The sequence below is a fragment of the Mus musculus genome, chromosome 7 (genome assembly GCF_000001635.26).
Source record: "Mus musculus strain C57BL/6J chromosome 7, GRCm38.p6 C57BL/6J".
NCBI classification, from domain to species: Eukaryota; Metazoa; Chordata; class Mammalia; order Rodentia; family Muridae; genus Mus; species Mus musculus.
Window position 1 is genome coordinate 4,223,208 of NC_000073.6, and position 21,353 is coordinate 4,244,560.

General features: G+C 42.0%; 1 protein-coding gene across 4 annotated transcripts; it reads left to right on the forward strand.

Moving 5' to 3' along the window:
- The first annotated feature begins 14,435 nt into the window (after positions 1–14,435).
- On the forward strand, positions 14,436–20,483 carry Lilra5 (leukocyte immunoglobulin-like receptor, subfamily A (with TM domain), member 5). 4 transcript variants are annotated; one of them, XM_006539765.4, is made up of 6 exons: positions 14,436–14,584; positions 14,736–14,771; positions 14,929–15,213; positions 15,352–15,451; positions 18,686–18,736; positions 18,864–20,483. In XM_006539765.4, the coding sequence occupies exons 1-6, from the start codon at positions 14,551–14,553 to the stop codon at positions 19,087–19,089; spliced, it is 732 nt and encodes a 243-aa protein (XP_006539828.1). In that variant the 5' UTR covers positions 14,436–14,550; the 3' UTR covers positions 19,090–20,483. The 4 variants fall into 4 exon arrangements, with proteins under 4 accessions (XP_006539828.1, XP_006539827.1, XP_006539826.1 ...); NM_001081239.2 differs by having other exon boundaries at positions 14,547–14,584; positions 15,352–15,657; positions 18,864–20,256; XM_006539764.4 differs by lacking the exon at positions 18,686–18,736 and having other exon boundaries at positions 15,352–15,657.
- Positions 20,484–21,353: the final 870 nt, after the last annotated feature.

The following is a 21,353-nucleotide window of genomic DNA, read 5'->3' on the forward strand; positions in this document are numbered from 1 at the left end:
AAAGCAATCTACAGATTTAATGCAATCTTCATCAAAATTCCAGGTTTTTCACAGACATGAAAAGAGCAATCCTCAATTTCATATGGAAAAACAAACAACAACAAAAAAATCTAGGATAGTGAAAACTGTTCTCAACAATAAAAGAACTTCTGGGGGAATCACCATCTCTGATTCTAGATGTACTATAGAGCAATAGTGATAAAAACCACATAACATTGGTATAGAGACAGACAGATCAATCAGTGGAATAGAATGAAAGATACAGAAATAAACCCACACACTTATGGACACTTGATCTTTGACAAAGAAATCAAAACCATACAGTGGAAAAAAGAAGGTATCTTCAACAAATTGTGCTGGTCTAAGTGGAGGTCTGTATTTAGTAGAATGCAAATTGATCCATATTTATCATCTTGTACAAAGCTCAAGTCCAGGTGGATCAAAGACCTCTACATAAAACCAGATACACTGAGCCTAATAGAAGAGAAAATGGGAAATAGCCTTGAATGCATTGGGACAGGGGAAAATTTCCTGAACAGAACACCAAAGGCTCAGGCTCTAAGATCAGCAATTGACAAATAGGACCTCATGAAACTGAAAAGCTTCTGTAAGGCAAAGGACACTGACAATGGGACAAAATAGCATCTTACAGATTGGGAAAAGTTCTTCACTAATCATATATCTGATAGAGGGCTACTATTCAAAAAACATAAGGAACTCAAGAAGTTAAACTCCAAACAGCAACAACAACGCTACCACTACCATAACTATTAAAAAAAACAGCAACCACAAACCCCAAAACAAAACCAAAAACAAAAGAAAAAATAAAACCAAATAACCCTATTAAAAAATGGGATACAGAGCAAACAGATTTCTCAATAGAGGAATCTTGAATGTCTGAGAAGCACATAAAGAAATGTTCAAACTCAAGAAGAACGAAGACCAAAGTGTGGACACTTTGCCCCTTCTTAGAATTGGGAACAAAACACCCATGGAAGGAATTACAGAGACAAAGTTTGGAGCTGTGATGAAAGGATGGACCATCTAGAGACTGCATTATCTGGGGATCCATCTCATAATCAGCTTCCAAACGCTGACACCATTGCACACACTAGCAAGATTTTGCTGAAAGGACCCAGATAGACCTCTCTCTTGTGAGACTATGCGGGGGGCCTAGCAAACACAGAAGTGGATGCTCACAGTCAGCTACTGGATGGATCACAGGGCCCCCAATGGAGGAGCTAGAGAAAGTACCCAAGGAGCTAAAGGGATCTGCAACCCTATAGGTGGAACAACACTATGAACTAACCAGTACCCCGGAGCTCTTGATTCTAGCTGCATATGTATCAAAAGATGGCCTAGTCGGCCATCACTGGAAAGAGAGGCCCATTGGACTTGCAAACTTTATATGCCCAGTACAGGGGAACGCCAGGGCCAAAAAGTAGGAGTGGGTGGGTAGGGGAGTGGGGGAGAGGGTATGGGGGACTTTTGGGATAGCATTGGAAATGTAAATGAGGAAAATACCTAATAAAAATATTTTTAAAATGTTCAAAGTTTTAGTCATCAGGGAAATGGAAATCAAAATGATCTTGAGAGTCTACCTTATACCAATCAGAATGGTTAAGGTAAAAAACTCAAGTGACAGCACATACTGGCAAGAATGTGGAGAAAGAGAAACACTCTTCTATAGCTGGTGGGATTGCAAACTGGTATAACCACTCTGGAAATCAAGCTGGTGGTTCCTCAGAAAATTGGAAATAGTTCTATCTGAAGACCCAGCTGTATTGCTCATGGGCATATATACCCAAAAGAAGCTCCATCATATCACAAGGACATATGATCCCCTATGTCCATAGCAGCCTTATTCATAATTTCCAGAAGCTGGAAACCACCAAGATGTCCTTCAACTGAAGAAAGGATACAAAAAATGTGGAATGTGGTTGTGGTTCATTTGCAAAATGGAATAATATTCAGCTATTAAAAATGAGGATATCATGAATTTTGCAGGCTAGTGCATGGAACTAGAATATATAATTCTAACAAGGTAACCCATGACCCGAAGTACATCCACAGCACGTCCTCACTGATGAGCAGATATTAGCCCAAAGTACAAAATACCCATGATACAACTCACAGACAGTATGAAGTTTAACAAGAAGGAAGTCCTAGTAAGGCTGCTTTAATTCCCCTTTTCCCCTTAGAAGTAATCATGGGAGGCAGAGGGAGGAACAGACCTGGGTTGGTGAGGGGAGGGGAAGGGGAAGGGGAAAGGTGGCAGGATCAGGTATGGGGGCAGATAGGAGAGAAGCACAGAGGGCCAGGAGAATGGATGGAAATATGCAGCTAGTGGGGGTAAGGGTGCAGGGGGAACCTCTAGAAAGTCCCAGAAACCTGGGAGGTGAGAGTCTCCCAAGAATCATTGGGGATGACCTTAGCCAAAAACCCAACAGTGGGGCAATGGAACCTGACGAGAGCACATCCAGTAGATAGGCAGGGCGCCAGTGGAGGCATGAGCTCACCAACCTACCTTCAAAGATTTTGACCTAGGATTGTTCCTGTCTAAAAGAAATGCAGGGACAAAACTGGAGTAGAGACTGAAGGAAAGGCCATCTAGTGACCAGCCCAACTTGGGATCCATCCCACTGACAGGCACCCAACTCGGACACTATTACTGATGCTATGTTGTGCTTGCAGACAGAGGTCTAGCATGGTGGTGTTCTGGGAAGCTTTATCAGCAGCTGACTGAGGCAGATGCAGATACTTGCAGCCAACCATTGGACTGAGGTTGGGGACTCCTATGGAGGAGTTAGGAGGATTAAAGGAGCTGAAAGGGATGGCAACCCCATAGGAAGACCAACAGTGTCAAATAACTGGACCCCAGGGAGCTCCCAGAGATGAAGTCACCAACCATTTCCCCTGGCACACATGTAGCAGAGGACTGCCTTGTCTGGTCTTAGTGGGAGAGTGTGCACCGAATCCTGTAGAGACTTGATGCCACGGCAGAGGGTGGGTTGTGGGTGTGTGGGTGGAGTGCACCCTCTCAGAGACAGAGCATGGGATGAAGAATTCCTGCAGGGGGACCAGGAAGCGGGGGAGGGGGAGCAACGTTTAAAATGTAAATAAATAAAATAATTATTTAAAAAAATAAATTAAGCTCTGTTATATTTATCCAACAGATATTACCAGCCTTACCCAGATATGAGAAGGGAACATTTTGGATGGCCAGAACTTAGTGGAATGGGGTAATAATTACCTGCACACAAGCCCAGGAAGGGACTCTAGACCTGAGAGAGGATTCTAAGCCTGTTAGTGGGGAAATCAAGCACTCTGGTGGTGCTTATATTACTTACACAGGACTTAAGGTCTTCAGGTATAATTGCCCTGATTGACTAGCTGGCACCGCTCCTTATCATGAGGAGCAGTGTTCAGAGTTGATCTTCCATGTTGCAAATGTAATGACAGAATTCGTAGGTGCTGGGGAAGAGGTGGTCTTTGGGCAAAAGTAACTCCTTATCCTTTCACACCCGGGGAGTGTAAAGTAGTGTAGTTCATCTGGGATTTATTTTATTCTTCTGCTCAGTTAATGTCTCTTCAAACCAAATGACATAAACTTTAGAAACACTGTTCTCTGAACAACTAACAACCCTTTTATCCAGACTAAAAAGGTCAGCTATGGGGTCACTTTCACCTTTTTTTGTTTGTTTGTTTGTTTGTTTGTTTTTGTTTGTTTTTTGTTTGTTTTTTTTGTTTTGTTTTGCTTTTTGAGACAATGTTTCTCTGTGTAGCAGAGCTCTGGCTGTCCTGGACTCATTTTGTAGACTAGGCTGGCCTCAAACTCACAGAGATTCACCGGCCTCTGCTTCCTGAATGCTGAGATTAAAGGCATGAGCCACTATGCCTGGCCCCAGACACTTCCGTCTTAATGAAGTCAGCCCCACTCCAAGGCAACCACAGTGGAACATAGACACCAAAATGTTATTTCTCCTTACCCAAATAAAGTACCAGAGGAAGGACACTCTCAGCACTTATCTGCCAAATTCTGCTCTTTGTGTTAGACTTTCCTTAGTATAAGCATCTCCTTTTTTTTAAATTAGATATTTTCTTTATTTACATTTCAAATGTTATCCCCCTTCCTGGTTTCCCCTCAGAAACCCCCCTATCCTCTCCCCTCTCCCCTTGCTCACCAACCCACCCATGCCTGCTTCCTGACCCTGACATTCCCCTACACTGGGGCATAGAGCCTTTTACAGGACCAAGGACCTCTCCTCCTCTTGATGACCAAGTAGGCCATCCTCAGCTACATATGCAGCTGGAGCCATGAGTCCTACCATGTGTGCTCTTTGGTTGGTGGTTTAGTCCCTGACAGCTCTGGAGGTACTGGTTAGTTCATATTGTTGTTCCTCTTATGGGGCTGCACACCACTTTAGCTCCTTGGGTCCTTTCTTTAGCTCCTTCATTGGGGACCCTGAGCTCAGTCCAATGGATGGCTGTGAGCATCCACTTCTGTATTTGTCAAGCACTGGCAGAGCCTCGCAGGAGACAGCTATATCAGGCTTTGTTGGCATCCGCAATAGTGTCTGGGTTTGGTGATTGTATATGGGATGGATCCCCAGGTGGGGCAGTCTCTGGATGGTTCTTTCTTCAGTGTCTGCTTCACACTTTATAACTCCTAGTATAAGTAACTTATTCTGGCTACAAGCTCCCTACTGCTATCTTTAATGCACACCAACTCCTCTAATACGCTCTGCTTGTTATGAGTTAATTATTTTTACCATTGAAAAGAAAGTTCAACATCGAGGGCTTCCCCTTCCTAGCCATTTAGCCCTTAGATGCTGAGATGGTAGGCTGAGGGCACAGAGCAATTCACATTTAGGTGTTCTGGTCACTGGGACCACACTTGATCATAACTTTCAGCCCCACTCCCTTTTCAGATGTTTCAGAGGCTTCAACTGCCTTCTCTGGAGGGAATCCAGAGGGTAACTGAGGGCTTTACATTCAAACTCTTCAATGCAAGCATGGAAACCAACACCAGCCACATGCTGCAGCATCTAAACACGTCCTCAATATCCACCTCCCACATGTTCATTACCAGGGACAGGTTCTCAGCCTTAGCTGGGGCTGCCATGTCACTTTCTCGCTTCAAGATGCTGGCCAGACCCAACAGAAAGGTGGTGGTTTTCTTACTTACCTAATTTAAATAAATTTTTATTACAATATAATTACATCACTCCCCCTTCCATTTCCTCTCTCCAGTCTCTTCCATGTCCCCCAATTTCAAATTGGTAGTTTCTTCCTCTTTGATAATTGCTACATAAGCACATGTGTGCACACATATTTATATATAGACATACAGTCAAATTGAAAGTAATAATTATTTTAATATCAAGAAGCGAAAGAAAATTTGTTTTATTTATTTATTTTTTTAATGTTTTTTTCGAGACAGGGTTTCTCTGTGTAGCCCTGGCTCTCCTGGAACTCACTCTGTAGACCAGGCTGGCCTCGAACTCAGAAATCCTCCTGCCTCTGCCTCCCAAGTGCTGGGATTAAAGGCATGCACCACCACCGCCCAGCATTGTTTTAGTTTTTAATAACAGTTTCTTCTAATACATTCTTTGGCAATTTCTTTTCTTTTTTTTTTTTATTAGGTATTTTCCTCGTTTACATTTTCAATGCTATCCCAAAGGTCCCCCATACCCACCCCCGCAATCCTCTACCCACCCACTCCCCCTTTTTGGCCCTGGCGTTCCCCTGTACTGGGGCATCTAAAGTTGGCAAGTCCAATGGGCCTCTCTTTGCAGTGATGGCCGACTAGGCCATCTTTTGATGCATATGCAGCTAGAGACAAGAGCTCTGGGGTACTGGTTAGTTCATATTGTTGTTCCACCTATAGGGTTGCAGTTCCCTCTAGCTCCTTGGGTAATTTCTCAAGCTCCTCCATTGGGGGCCGTGTGACCCATCCAATAGCTGACTGTGATCATCCACTTCTGTGTTTGCTAGGCCCCAGCATAGTCTCCCAAGAGAGAGCTATATCTGGGTCCTTTCAGCAAAATCTTGCTAGTGTATGCAATGGTGTCAGCATTTGGAAGCTGATTATGGGATGGATCCCTGCATATGGCAATCACTAGAAGGTCCATCCTTTCGTCACAGCTCCAAATTTTGTCTCTGTAACTCCTTCCATGGGTGTTTTGTTCCCATTTCTAAGAAAGGGTAAAGTGTCCACACTTTGGTCTTCGTTCTTCTTGAATTTCATGCGTTTGGCAAGTTGTATCTTATATCTTAGGTATCCTAAGTTTCTGGGCTAATATCCACTTATCAGTGAGTATATATTGTGCGAGTTCCTTTGTGATTGGGTTACCTCACTCAGGATGATGCCCTTCATGTCCATCCATTTGCCTAGGAATTTCATAAATTCATTTTTTTAATAGCTGAGTAGTATTCCATTGTGTAAATGTACCACATTTTCTGTATCCATTCCTCTGTTGAGGGGCATCTGGGTTCTTTCCAGCTTCTGGCTATTATAAACAAGGCTGCTATGAACATAGTGGAGCATGTGTCCTTCTTACCGGTTGGGACATCTTCTGGATATATGCCCAGGAGAGGTATTGCGGGATCCTCCGGTAGTACTATGTCCAATTTTCTGAGGAACTGCCAGACTGATTTCCAGAGTGGTTGTACAAGCTTGCAATCACACCAACAATGGAGGAGTGTTCCCCTTTCTCCACATCCTCGCCAGCATCTGCTGTCACCTGAGTTTTTGATCTTAGCCATTCTGACTGGAGTGAAGTGGAATCTCAGGGTTGTTTTGATTTGCATTTCCCTGATGATTAAGGATGTTGAACATTTTTTCAGGTGTTTCTCTGCCATTCGGTATTCCTCAGGTGAGAATTCTTTGTTCAGCTCTGAGCCCCATTTTTTAATGGGGTTATTTGATTTTCTGGAGTCCACCTTCTTGAGTTCTTTATATATATTGGATATTAGTCCCCTATCCGATTTGGGATAGGTAAAGATCCTTTCCCAATCCGTTGGTGGCCTTTTTGTCTTATTGACAGTGTCTTTTGCTTTGCAGAAGCTTTGCAATTTTATGAGGTCCCATTTATTGATTCTTGATCTTGCAGCACAAGCCATTGCTGTTCTATTCAGGAAGTTTTCCCCTGTACCCAAATCTTCGAGGCTTTTCCCTACTTTCTCCTCTAAAAGTTTCAGTGTCACTGGTTTTATGTGGAGTTCCTTAATCCACTTAGATTTGACCTTAGTACAAGGAGATAGAAATGGATCAATTCCCATTCTTCTACATGACAACCTCCAGTTGTGCCAGCACCATTTGTTCAAAATGCTGTCTTTTTTCCACTGGATGGTTTTAGCTCCCTTGTCAAAGATCAAGTGACCAAAGGTGTATGGATTCATCTCTGGGTCTTCAATTATGTTCCATTGGTCTACTTGTCTGTCATTATACCAGTACTATGCAGTTTTGATCACAATTGCTCTGTAGTACAGTTTTAGGTCCGGCATGGTGATTCCACCAGAGGTTCTTTTATCCTTGAGAAGAGTTTTTGCTATCCTCAGTTTTTTGTTATTCCAGATGAATTTGCAGATTGCCCTTTCTAATTCGTTGAAGAATTGAGTTGGAATTTTGATGGGGATTGCATTGAATCTGTAGATTGCTTTTGGCAAGATAGCCATTTTTACAATGTTGATCCTGCCAATCCATGAGCATGGGAGATCTTTCCATCTTCTGAGATCTTCTTTAATTTCTTTCTTTAGAGACTTGAAGTTCATATCATTCAGATCTTTCACTTCCTTAGTTAGAGTCACGCCAAGGTATTTTATATTATTTGTGACTATTGAGAAGGGTGTAGTTTCCCTAATTTCTTTCTCAGCCTGTTTATCCTTTGTGTACAGAAAGGCGATTGACTTGTTTGAGTTAATTTTATATCCAGCTACTTCATTGAAGCTGTTTATCAGGCTTAGGAGTTCTCTGGTGGAATTTTTATGGTCACTTATATATACTATCATATCATCTGCAAAAAGTGATATTTTGACTTCTTCCTTTCCAATTTGTATTCCCTTGATCTCCTTTTGTTGTCTAATTGCTCTGGCTAGGACTTCAAGTACAATGTTGAATAGGTAGGGCGAGAGTGGACAGCCTTGTCTAGTCCCTGATTTTAGTGGGATTTCTTCCAGCTTCTCTCCATTTACTTTGATGTTGGCTACTGGTTTGCTGTAGATTGCTTTTATCATGTTTAGGTATGGGCCTTGAATTCCTGATCTTTCCAAGACTTTTATCATGAATGGGTGTTGGATTTTGTCAAATGCTTTCTCTGCATCTAACGAGATGATCATGTTAGTTTTTGTCTTTGAGTTTGTTTATATACTGGATTACATTGATGGATTTCCGTATATTGAACCATCCCTGCATCCCTGGGATGAAACCTACTTGGTAAGGATGGATGATTGTTTTGATGTTCTTGGATTTGGTTAGCAAGAACTTTATTGAGGATTTTTGCATCGATATTCATAAGGGAAATTGGTCTGAAGTTCTCTATCTTTGTTGGGTCTTTTTGTGCTTTAGGTATCAGAGTAATTGTGGCTTCATAGAATGAGTTGGGTAGAGTACCTTCTGCTTCTATTTTGTGGAATAGTTTGTGAAGAACTGGGATTAGATCTTCTTTGAAGGTCTGATAGAATTCTTCACTAAACCTATCTGGTCGTGGGCTTTTTTTGGTTGGGAGACTATTAATGACTGCTTCTATTTCTTTAGGGGATATAGGACTGTTGAGATCATTAACCTGATCTTGATTTAGCTTTGGTACCTGGTATCTGTCTAGAAACTTGTCCATTTCATCCAGGTTTTCCAGTTTTGTTGAGTATAGCCTTTTGTAGAAGGATCTGATGGTGTTTTGGATTTCTTCAGGATCTGTTGTTATGTCTCCCTTTTCATTTCTGATTTTGTTAATTAGGATGCTTTCCCTGTGCCCTCTAGTGAGTCTGGCTAAGGGTTTATCTATCTTGTTGATTTTCTCACAGAACCAGCTCCTTGATTGTTTGATTCTTTAAATTGTTCTTCTTGTTTCCACTTGGTTGATTTCACCCCTGAGTTTGATTATTTCCTGCCTTCTACTCCTCTTGGGTGAATTTGCTTCCTTTTGTTCTAGAGCTTTTAGGTGTGTTGTCAAGCTGCTAATGTGTGCTCTCTCTAGTTTCTTTTTGGAGGCACTCAGAGCTATGAATTTTCCTCTTAGGAATGCTTTCATTGTGTCCCATAAGTTTGGGTATGTTGTGGCTTCATTTTCATTAAACTCCAAAAAGTCCTTAAATTCTTTCTTTATTCCTTCCTTGACCAAGGTATCATTGAGAAGAGTGTTGTTCAGTTTCCACGTGAGTGTTGGCTTTCTATTATTTATTTTGTTATTGAAGATCAGCCTTAGTCCATGGTGATCTCATAGGATACATGGGACAATTTCAATATTTTTGTATATGTTGAGACTTGTTTTGTGACCAATTATGTGGTCAATTTTGGAGAAGGTACCATGAGGTGCTGAGAAGAAGGTATATCCTTTTGTTTTAGGATAAAATGTTCTGTAGATATCTGTTAAGTCCATTTGTTTCATCATTTCTGTTAGTTTCATTGTGTCCCTGTTTAGTTTCTGTTTCCATGATCTGTCCATTGGTGAAAGTGGTGTGTTGAAGTCTCCCACTATTATTGTGTGAGGTGCAATGTGTGCTTTGAGCTTTACTAAAGTTTCTTTAATGAATGTGGCTGCCCTTGTATTTGGAGCATAGATATTCAGAATTGAGAGTTTCTCTTGGAGGATTTTACCTTTGATGAGTATGAAGTGCCCCTCCTTGTCTTTTTGGATTATTTTGGGGTGGAAGTCGATTTTGTTAGATATTAGAATGACTACTCCAGCTTGTTTCTTCATACCATTTGCTTGGAAAATTATTTTCCAGCCTTTTATTCTGAGGTAGTATCTATCTTTTTCTCTGAGATGAGTTTCCTGTAAGCAGCAAAATGTTGGGTCTTGTTTGTGTAGCCAGTTTGTTAGTCTATGTCTTTTTATTGGGGAGTTGAGTCCATTGTTATTAAGAGATATTAAGGAAAAGTAATTGTTGCTTCCTGTTATTTTTGTTGTTAAACTTGGCATTCTGTTCTTGTGGCTGTGTTCTTTTAGTTTTGTTGAGGGATTACCTTCTTGTTTTTTCTAGGGTGTGGTTCCCGTCCTTGTATTGGTTTTTTTCTGTTATTACCTTTTGAAGGGCTGGATTCGTGGAGAGATAATGGGTGAATTTAGTTTTGTCATGGAATACTTTGGTTTCTCCATCTATGGTAATTGAGAGTTTGGCTGGGTATAGTAGCCTGGGCTGGAATTTGTGATCTCTTAGTGTCTGTATAACATCTGTCCAGGCTCTTCTGGCTTTCATAGTCTCTGGTGAATAATCTGGTGTAATTCTGATAGGCTTGCCTTTATATGTTACTTGACCTTTTTCCCTTACAGCTTTTAGTATTCTATCTTTATTTAGTGCATTTGTTGTTCTGATTATTATGTGTCGGGTGTAATTTCTTTTCTGGTCCAGTCTATTTGGAGTTCTGTAGGCTTCTTGTATGTTCATGGGCATCTCTTTCTTTAGATTTGGGAAGTTTTCTTCAATAATTTTGTTGAAGATGTTTGCTGGTCCTTTGAGTTGAAAATCTTCATTCTCATCCTCTCCTATTATCCGTAGGTTTGGTCTTCTCACTGTGTCCTGGATTTCCTGGATGTTTTGAGTTAGGATCTTTTTGCATTTTCCATTTTCTTTGATTGTTGTGCAGATGTTCTCTATGGAATCTTCTGCACCTGAGATTCTCTCTTCCATCTCTTGTATTCTGTTGCTGATGCTCGCATCTATGGTTCCAGATTTCTTTCCTAGGGTTTCTATCTCCAGCGTTGCCTCACTTTGGGTTTTCTTTATTGTGTTTACTTCCCTTTTTAGGTCTAGTATGGTTTTGTTCATTTCCATCATCTGTTTGGATGTGTTTTCCTGTTTTTCTATAAGGACTTCTACCTGTTTGGTTGTGTTTTCCTGTTTTTCTTTAAGGACCTGTAACTCTTTAGCAGTGTTCTCCTGTATTTCTTTAAGTGAGTTAGTAAAGTCCTTCTTGATGTCCTCTACCATCATCATGAGATATGCTTTTAAATCCAGGTCTACCTTTTCAGGTGTGTTAGGGTACCCTGGACTGGGCAAAGTGGGAGTTCTGGGTTCTAATGATGGTGAGTGGTCCTGGTTTCTGTTAGTAGGATTCTTACATTTACCTTTCGCCATCTGGCAATCTCTGGAGTTAGTTGTTATAGTTGTCTTTGTTTAGAGATTGTTCCTCTGGTGATTTTGTTACCCTCTATCAGCAGACGTGGGAGACTAGCTCTCTCCTTTGAGTTTCAGTGGTCAGAGCAGTCTCTGCAGGCAAGCTCTCCTCTTTCAGGGAAGGTGCACAGTTATCTGGTGTTTGGACCTCCTCCTGGCTGAAGATGAAGGCCCAAAACAGGATCTTTCCCAGAAGCTGTGTTGCTTTGGCCAGGAAGGTGGCCGGTTGTTTGGAGCCGAAAATGGTGCCGCCTCAGAAGGTCTCTGGCTCTCGCCTGTCCCAGAAACTTCTGGCCTCTGTATTCCACACCCTCACCCGTCTGTCAATTTCATATATGTATGCAAATTATATTGATCATATATCCACCCATCACTTCCATACTTCTACTTGGACTCCATCCCTGAACCTTTTATCACATTTCCTCCCAATTTCCTGCTAAGTTAATATAATTTGTAATTAACTTACTGGAGTCCAATTAGTCCATGTGTATAGGGTCATCCGCTAGGGCATGAACAACCTTGCAGTGGCCATTCTTCTAAAGAAAAGTGATTTATCCCATCTCTTGTTCAGCAGCCATCAACTGCCAACAGTACACACACACACACACAAACACACACACACACACACACACACACACACACACAGGGATTTTGTATAGGTAACCTCAGCTGCTATATGTTTATGTATACAACAGCTATTCATGTTCATAAGACAGTATTTCACAGCCCCCGTCCCCATCCTCTGGCTTTTATATTCTTTCTACTCCTCTTTCATGATGTTCACTAAGCCTTGGTAGAAAAAGTGATACAGAGTTAAGGAGTTATAATTACTTGTTGTCTTTTGATCAGTTATGAATGAGCGTACTGCAAAAAGAAGCTTCTTCAAGAAAGGTGGATCAAAGCACAAGTTTATGAAGTGAATTACTGGCATAGTTTTGTTGAGTTGAAAGGTGATGTTCTCAGATCCATCTACCACTAATAGGATCCATGTGATGCTGTGGAGGTGGGGAGAGTGGAAAACAGTCCCTCATCTTCAGTGTTTGTGGAGTTCTGCATAGAGGAGTTTCTTTCCTGATACTCCCTCAGACTCTCACACTCCAACACAGCCTCTTCTATCACTTAAATAGAACTACTTTAAATGAAGGGTTCCAACCCACAACTTCTCACTAAAATGATACCTACCTACTTCTAGCTCTCTGTTCTATTCATTCCTGTTAGCAGTCTTGCCTTTCCTGACCCAGATTGTCTACAGAAGGTTTCTTCTAGTCTGACCTAGAAAACAGGAAGCTCAGGGAGCTTGTTCATCAGCTCTGCAATGTGGTATCTATTTCTCTACACTTGGCATATGCTCAGAATTGTGACTGTCAGGGAGGGCTTCAGTGGGACCCTCACATTCAGACTTATGTGATGGATGACCATGGGTGACTGTCTTAGTTTGGGTTTCAATTGCTGAGAAGAGACAGCATGACCAAGACAGGTCTTATAAGAGAAAATATTTAATTGTGGCTTGCCTAGAGTTTCAGAGGTTCAGTTCATTATCATCATGGTGGGAAGCATGACAGTATGCATGCGGACTTGGTTCTGGAGGAGATGAGAGTTCTATATCTTGATCTAAAGGCAGCCAGGAGGAGACTGTCTTCAGCAGGCAGGCAGGCAGCCAGGCAGGCAGAGCCTCTCTTTTGTCTTGGGCAGAGATTGAGCATAGAACTCCAAAGCCCATCCTCACAGTGATAAACTTCCTCCAACAAGGCCACACCCACTCTAACAAGGTCACACCTTCTAATAGTGCCACCTTCCATGGGGCCAAGCATATTCAAACTACCACAGTGACAAATACTGGAGTAGATCTGTCTTATGTATTCATAGAGCTCAGTGCTGACTGTGGGGTTTGGATAATGAATTTAGACATCCCAGCACTTGTCTGCAACGAGGAGATTGGAACCACAGATGGCTGTCTTTGCTAGAATTCCTGATCCTACCACTTGGAGAGCAAATTCCCATACAGAACTCCGAAGATGGCACATCCACTGTACTTCCTGCCCCTGTGATCTAGGAAATGGGTTCTTCTCCATTCAGGAATCTTTTATTCTCGTTTTCTTCCCCTGACCATGACTATCTGAAGTTTTCACACATATTATGATGGACCACGTGTAGATACATGGAACAGAGAAAGACAGACAGACACACACACACACACACACACACATTAGTGAGCACCTAAACGATGCAACAACAGCATGAACTTCTCATGCCCCAAACACTTGCTTTTGATGGATGAACTCATGAATGTCCCAGACACCATGGCACAATTCAATGCTCAATCTGAGTAGTGAACAACAGGCTGACAACAGGCTCCAAAGGTGGAACCTTAGCGATGAGATGCTAGTCTTCAAACTGGCACCACCAATGACTAACTTGCAGGTCTTAGGGAGAAAGCAAACCTTCTTCCAGCAAGGAGAACACGGCCCCAGAAAAAAACATAAACAGTGAGAAGGGAAGGAACAGCTCTGAGTATTGTTCTCAGAGAGATGGAGGCAGATGATGTTAGTAAGAAAAGAAAGTGAGGTCTATGCTGGGGGCTGTTCTTCAGGGGACAGTGACACCCACTCCCAGAACCACAAGAACAGCTATGTTTCCTTCCCCATCTCTGTGTGTTCCCCTCCATGCCCATCCCCAGAATGAAGCTCCCTGTGAGGGGCACAGTTAAATGCTCAGTGTGCCTGCTACTCTGCCCCCATCATGAACATCAATCTGCATCATCCCAGAAGAATGTTTATGGCTACAAGATAACTGATCTATGTAAGGACTCCCCAGAGCTTTGGAAGGATGAGCTGGAAGAGTGGATTCTCTATGGGGAGTTTTTAAGAGAGAAAGATCAATCTTTAGCCACCCTCAGCTGGAAGGGGCCAGCAAAGGAAGGTAACAAAGGTATTTTGTTTCTGCTGCACTCTTAATAATTGAGGTTAAGCGAGATGACCGTATCTGTAAGAATTTCTGGAGCTTATTCAAATCACAGTCCTGGGGAAATGAGAGGCAGTTGCCTAAGGAGGGCTGTTTCCCTTCCTGTGTGTACTCTGAAGGTTCCTCTGTGTAATCATGTGATTCTAGGAATCCCGCCTCTCTAAACGTCCCATACTTTGTGATATTTGTCGATCTGGCCAGACACTGTGGTCTCTCCCAAAAGTACAATTGCAGCCACTGAGAGAAAGTGCCATGACCTTCGTCTTCACAGCTGTGCTCTGTCTGGGTAAGATTTGAAGAGGAGAAGGGTAATAATGGCCATACAGCCGGGTTCTAGCCAATCAGGAAGCTTCAGGGTGTTTAAGAGATTCCAGTGAAGCGAAAGAGCGCTTAGGTAGGTGTTAGGGGCAAACTTTTCATGGGGGATTCTCTTCTAGGGCTGAATCTGGGCCAAGAGACCTCCATGTCGGAAGGTGAGTACTGCTCCAGATCGCTCCTCACTCGGGAACTGAAGCTTCCCCCGCTCAGTGGGGCTCGAGAACATCAGATGATACCAGGGAAGGGGTACTAGAGCTGAAGGCTGAGATCGAGGGGCGATATTGTATGACTGTTTCCCTCATTTCTTTGCAGGGAATCCGCACAAGCCAACCCTTAGTGTTCAGCCAGGATTGGTGGTTGCCAAAGGGAAGCAGGTGACCATCTCATGTGAGGTGACCACAGGGGCCCGGGAATACCGTCTTTATAAAGAGGGGGGTCCACATCCTTGGCGCACACGGAACACTCCGAAGACCACAAACAAAGCTCAGTTCTTGATCCCATCAATTGAACAACGATCTGGGGGGATATATCGCTGTTACTATAAGACCCCCACTGGGTGGTCAGAGCACAGTGACCCTCTAGAGCTTGCAGTGACAGGTGAGAGAACACTCAGTCCCAAGCTAAGCACCTCAGGAAAGGGGTCTACTTTCAAGAGTGTCCTGTCTCACAGCTCAACACTGGAAGGCAATGCAGCCTGGATAGTCCCACTTAACACGCTACAACTTTCTCTTCTAGGACTCTATAGTAAACCCAGCCTGTCCACCCAGCCCAGCAATGTTGTGAATTCAGGGGAGACTGTAACCCTTCAGTGTGTCTCAACACTGGGATTTAACAGGTTTGTTCTGACCAAGGAAGGAGAACAGAAGTGGTCCTTGATCCAGGAATCAGAGTTTATAAACTCTACGGGGCAATTCCAGGGCCTATTTACTGTGGGCCCCGTGACCCCCAGTCAAAGGTGGATATTCAGATGTTACGGCTATCATGTCAACAGCCCCCAGGTGTGGTCGGAACCCAGCGATCTCTTGGAAATACATGTGTCAGGTGAGAAAGCTCCAACATTAACTCAGTTAGTGGTTGACAGCATAAGTTCATTGCCAAGAATTTTGCTTTTCCTAAGGGAGTCCCAGGAAGTAAGAGGATAAGAGAAACTGAACTGGAGCCCCAGATTAGGAGGAGTACTGGCACTTGCAGGTAGAATATGGAGGGTGGGGTGGTGCTTGACAGGTGGCAGCTCTTTGATCCCTCAGGCCATTTTCTCCCTAGGGCTGCCTCAAAAGCACTCACGGCTTACTTGTCCAAACTCTCAATCTTTCCATTGGAGAGAACCTAACTGTTGTTTATACATAGATTATTATGAAAGACTTCTCTGTCCAAGGGTTAGGGAAGTGACCTCATCCACAGCCCTGGCCTGTTATTTACCAAGCAGGGCTCTAAAGGCCAACTTCCCTTTGGACCCCTACCGGGGCTGGTCCAGATGCTATAGTGTACACAACGTCTCTTTCAAGTGGTCAGTACCTAATGACTGTGAAAACCCTGATTATAACTGAGGAGTCCAGTGGGTCCACTCAGAGACTCAAAACTGCACAGGACCAACCAAGGGAGAAGAGTTGGTGGCCAGGATGAAGGATGAGGAGCTCAGGAGCAACAGACTAGGAAGTGGGGCAGGAGCAGAGTCAGCGAAAGCAGGAAGAGAGCCACGTCCTCAGAGTCAGGTTCAGAAATAGTCAACACTTCCCCCATCTCTCTTCCTCTGGGACAGTTCCCTGTCACACTCTCACACTTCTCAATGAAGCGAGGCCCCATGGTATCCTATGGAGAGTAAGTGGCCCTGCAGTGTCAATCACTGAAAATGATAGGCACTTTTTTTCTGATCAAGGGGAGAGCAGCTCCTTCCTGTCTGTGTCTGAGATCAATGTCTCCTAGATCAGCAGTATCAGGCAGAATTCTCTAGGAGTGCTGCTGTGACCTCCCTTCTTGGGGACACTTAAAGGTGTAGCTGTTGAAACTTATAACCCTATTTGTTGTCATATCCCAGACCCCTGTGGAAGTCAAGGTCTTAGATAAGGGGACCCGTACCTGTAATGTCTGTGCTCATTCATTGCCCTGCCCGCAGGAGAACTAGTGCCTCTAATTATAAGGTTTGGTGAAATCAAGTAAAATTTCATTATAAAGTGACTCTGATACAAGTTTTGAGCACAAAGATCAGAGTGGGTCTGAAGCATCCATCAAGGAGACCAGTAGGAAACTCCTACAAAAAGAAGAGTTCATCCCGATCTGCATGAAGCTATGTGATGAGAGTGATGTATATTTATAGAAAGGAACATACAAAATAGGGCCAGAGTTGTAGCTCAGTTGGTAGAATCATTGTCTAGCAAGCAGGAGGCCCTGTCACTAAATACACTGGGAACTGTGACTGTGACTTGTAACTGCAGCACTGGGAAGGTGGAGGCACAAGGAGGAGGATCAGAAATGCAAAGTAATCCTAGGTGACATAGTGAGTTGAAGGCTAGTCTGGGCTATGTAAGACACTATCCCAAAAGAAAGAAGGAGGAAAGAAGACAGACAGGAAGAGAGGAAGGAAATCAGAAGATGAATGATAGACAAAAAGACAGAAAGAGAGGAATGAGGAAGAAACAGATAGAGGGAGTGAGAGAGAAACAGAGTAAGAAATTAAATTAAGAAATTTGAACTTGCCAGGCATGGTAGTACACACCTTTAATCCCAGGACTCAAGAGAGAGAGGCAGAGAGAACTCTGAGTTCAAGGACAGCCTCATTTACCTCGCAAGTTTCAGGACAGCCAAGGCTATAAATTTTTTTTTTTTTTGTCTCAAACAAACAAACCCAAAAAACTAAGAAGCTTGGACTGTTTTATAAAACATTTTCCTGTGAAAATTTACAGTAAAGTCAGCATAAATACAAATTTCCCATTCTTTTCTTTTTAATTTTTTACATTTATTTTAATTTTAAAAATAATTTCACAATAATAACTGCATTTGCATTATTTATACACCTTCCTCTTCCAGCTCCTCCTATGTATCCTTTATGCTCTCTCAAGTTCATGACCTTTTCATTAATTTTGTTATATGTATGCATATATAAATATAGCCTGCTGTATACATGCACAGTGTGACATTTAGTGCCGCTCATAAGTGTGCATGTTTAGGACTCACCACTTGGGATTGGATAACTCACCAGTAGCTCATCCCTGGAAAAGACGGAATTTTCCTCTTACAGAAGTCATCAGTTTTCTGTAGCTTCCTCAACTAAGGGTGGGATCTTATGATACTTCACTCATCCACTGGCATGTCCACTGGTGTTATCATGCAAATACATATGCATATTTACATATACAACAAATTCATGGTAAGTCTCCTTGAAATAGATAGAAGACACTATCTTATAGCAGATGTCCTGGTCTTCTGGTTCTTATAATACCCGTGAACTCTCTTATGAGATATTTCCTGAGCTCTAGCTGCAGGGGTTGTATTGTAACTGTATCCACTAGGCATAGGTAACTCATGCTTAGTTGTTCTCTGTGTTTTGACCAGTTGTAGATTTCTGTGATGGTTTCCATATCTTGTGTAAGAAAGATAGAGCAGGGAGTGGAGAGGAGAAGGAAGAGAGAGAGCGAGAGTGAGAGCGAGCAAGTGAGAGCGAGAGAGAGAGAGAGAGAGAGAGAGAGAGAGGAGAGAAGCTTTTGAGAGAGGGTCTAATTATGTAGCTCTGGCTAGCCTGGAACCCACTTTGTAGATCAGGCTGACCTCCAACTCACAGAGATCTGTTTGCCTCTGCCTCCCAAATTCTGGGATTAAAGACATGGGCTTCTACACCTGACTAGGCTTTTCTTTCTTTCTTTCTTTCTTTTTTTAATTTAATTTTATTTGTAATTCATTTTTTACACTCCATATTCCATTCCCCACCCCCTCTTTAAATGTCATTTATGTTAAAATAACCGTTCAAGGAAAGAAGGAAGGAAGAAAAAAACAAAAAACAAAAACCACAGGACCTAGGAGAAACACTTGGATTTCAAGTATTTCACACATCCTACATTCTCCTTTTGGTTCTTAGAAGCCGATCAGCCCCTCAGGCCATCACCAAACATATCAGACCCAAAGACAGGTAAGTACAGAGAATTCTTAACCGTAGGTCTCAGTACGGACGACTACGTCCTGTCCAGAGGAAGCAGACTCCTGGACTGACTTTCATCTGCCCTGACCTCTGTGACCTCTTTTTCTATAACCTCCAGTCTCACAGCCCCAGAATTACACAATGGAGAACCTCATCAGGATGGGGGCTTCAATTTTGGTCCTTGTGCTTCTTGGCGTTCTTCTGTTCGAAGCTCAGCACAGCCAAAGGCAGACCCAACATGCAGCTGGGAGAGAAAGCAGTGCTTCTTTCATGGTGGCAGACACCTGGGAATAAGTCCAAGGATCTCAGGTGGTTCTGGAAGAAAACATCTGGGACTACAATAGGGAACCATTTTCAGAGAACATTCAGGAAGAAAACATGATTTGAGTGTAGGGAAACACCTGGGTACTTGGGTGGAAAATTCTTCTATGGCCAATCATCCTGTTATCACTTCACCTAGATGTATAACTTTGGCTGACAGTCTCCTCTGTCTCCCCACCTCCAATAATGAGGAGGGGATAATCCTGTCTCATCAGTCAGGTTTGAGTCCTAATCTTGTGTATCTTCTGCCTGCCCCCCCCCCCACTTCCTTTATTATATGCTACCACATTCTCCACTTGCGTCATGAGCCTTCATTTTCTCTAATGAAAACAAAGAAGCTGGCTGAGATAGCAAAAATAATGCTCAAAAATCAGAGTCCAAAATGCAAAATGAGATCCTAATGTAAGTGATGGCCCAGCATCTCTTGAACCCTCAGCTTTTAACACATGTTATTTATGTGATTTTCTTGAAATAGAAGACTTGCAATCAACAAACTTGCATTTGAAAGAATTCTCTGGTGGGGGATACTGCTGACATGGCTTTGAAAATATCATTTTTTAAAAATAGTAATTAAAGAAGAGATCATGAATTTGGGAGGGAGTGTGGGAAGGCATAGGTGGAATTGGAGAAAAAAAGAGGGGAATAAATGATGTAAATACAGTACTCATATAATAAATTCAGAAAAAATTAAGTAACCTTTCCTACTCATCCTCATGTGCATGGCTTTCCCTAATTACAGAGCACAATCACATCAAAAGTAACACCATAACCTAAGTGGAATGTCATGTATGTGGAGTTTAGAATTGAGGCATAAAACCCATATATTTTAAATTTAAAAATTCAATGTTTGCTGCATGTATTTATAGAAGCAGCTGGCATGTAAATACACCAATAATCTTGAACCACTTTGTTGTAAATTTTGATTAGCTCAATGAAGACAGTTTTGAAAAATGATTAATTTTTTTTGTTTTATCTGCAATGCCACTTACAATTCTTCCTAATATGAGAGACTTTAATTTACTTCCTGGCCTTACTGCGATAATTAAGGCTGTACAAAGGAACCTGAACATTCTATGGAAAGAAGAGATACTATTGTCTTCCTGAGTTAAAATTTGACTTATGAGATTTCTAGGTTTTCATTGTTATATATAATGTTAAATCCAGTCTATTATATTAGCTTATTCAGAAGGAAATTTATCTGTGTGTAGTCTTTTATGATTGTTCATAGTGAGTGTGTGTGTGAAAGTGGCAAATGCCTTCATCATGCATGCTTTCATTTTTTCCTTATTGATGTAGTGGGTGGTGTTAATTACTTTATGAATGACTCAGACTTACAAGACGATGTAATTGGATAAAATTTGATAATAGAGCTATGTACCACTAACAAGAAAATATATTCTCACACATGAGAGTCTCATCATGTATAAGGTTCGTGCTGACTGCTGTAATACCCTGTCCTAATTAACTTTCTATTTCTGTGATAAAGCATCAGGAGCAAAAGCATTTAGAAGGAGGAAAAGGTTGTTTTATCGTAAAGCTCCCAGATCACTGAACACCCTGAAAGGAAGGCAGGAACTAAAGCAGGACAGAACTGGAGGCAGGAACGGAAGCAAAACCCTTGGCTCCTTTTTCCCTAGTAAATGCGCCTAACAGTCATTAATAACAATCACGCCACAGATTCAACACTACTTTGTCTGCAAATAGTGATACTTTGACTTCTTTTTTGCCAATTTGTATTCTTTTGATCTCCTTTTGTTGTCTTATTGCTCTAGCTAGAACTTTTGAGTACTATATTGAATAGATAAGGAGAGAGTGGGCTTCCTTGTCTTGTCCCTGATTTTAGTGAGATTGCTTCAAGTATATCTCCATTTAATTTGATACTAGCTGTTTGTTGTATTCTGCTTTTATTATGTTTAAGTATGGACCTTAAATTCTTGATCTATCGAATACTTTTAACATGAAGGGGTGTTGCATTTTGTTAAATGCTTTTTCATCATCTAATGAGATGATCATGTGATTTTTAATTTGTGTTTGTTTACATAGTGGATTACATTAATGGATTCTAGTATATTGAACCAAACTTGCATCCCTGGGATGAAGCCTGCTTGATTGTGGTGAATGTTGGTTTTGATGTGTTCTTGGACTTGGTTTCAAGAATTGTATTGAGTATTTCTGCATTGATATTCATAAGTGGAATTGGTCTAGAGTTCTCTCTTTTTTTTGTTGTGTGGTTTAGGTATTAGAGTAAATGTGACTTCATAGAATGAAGAAGGTAGTGTACCTTCTG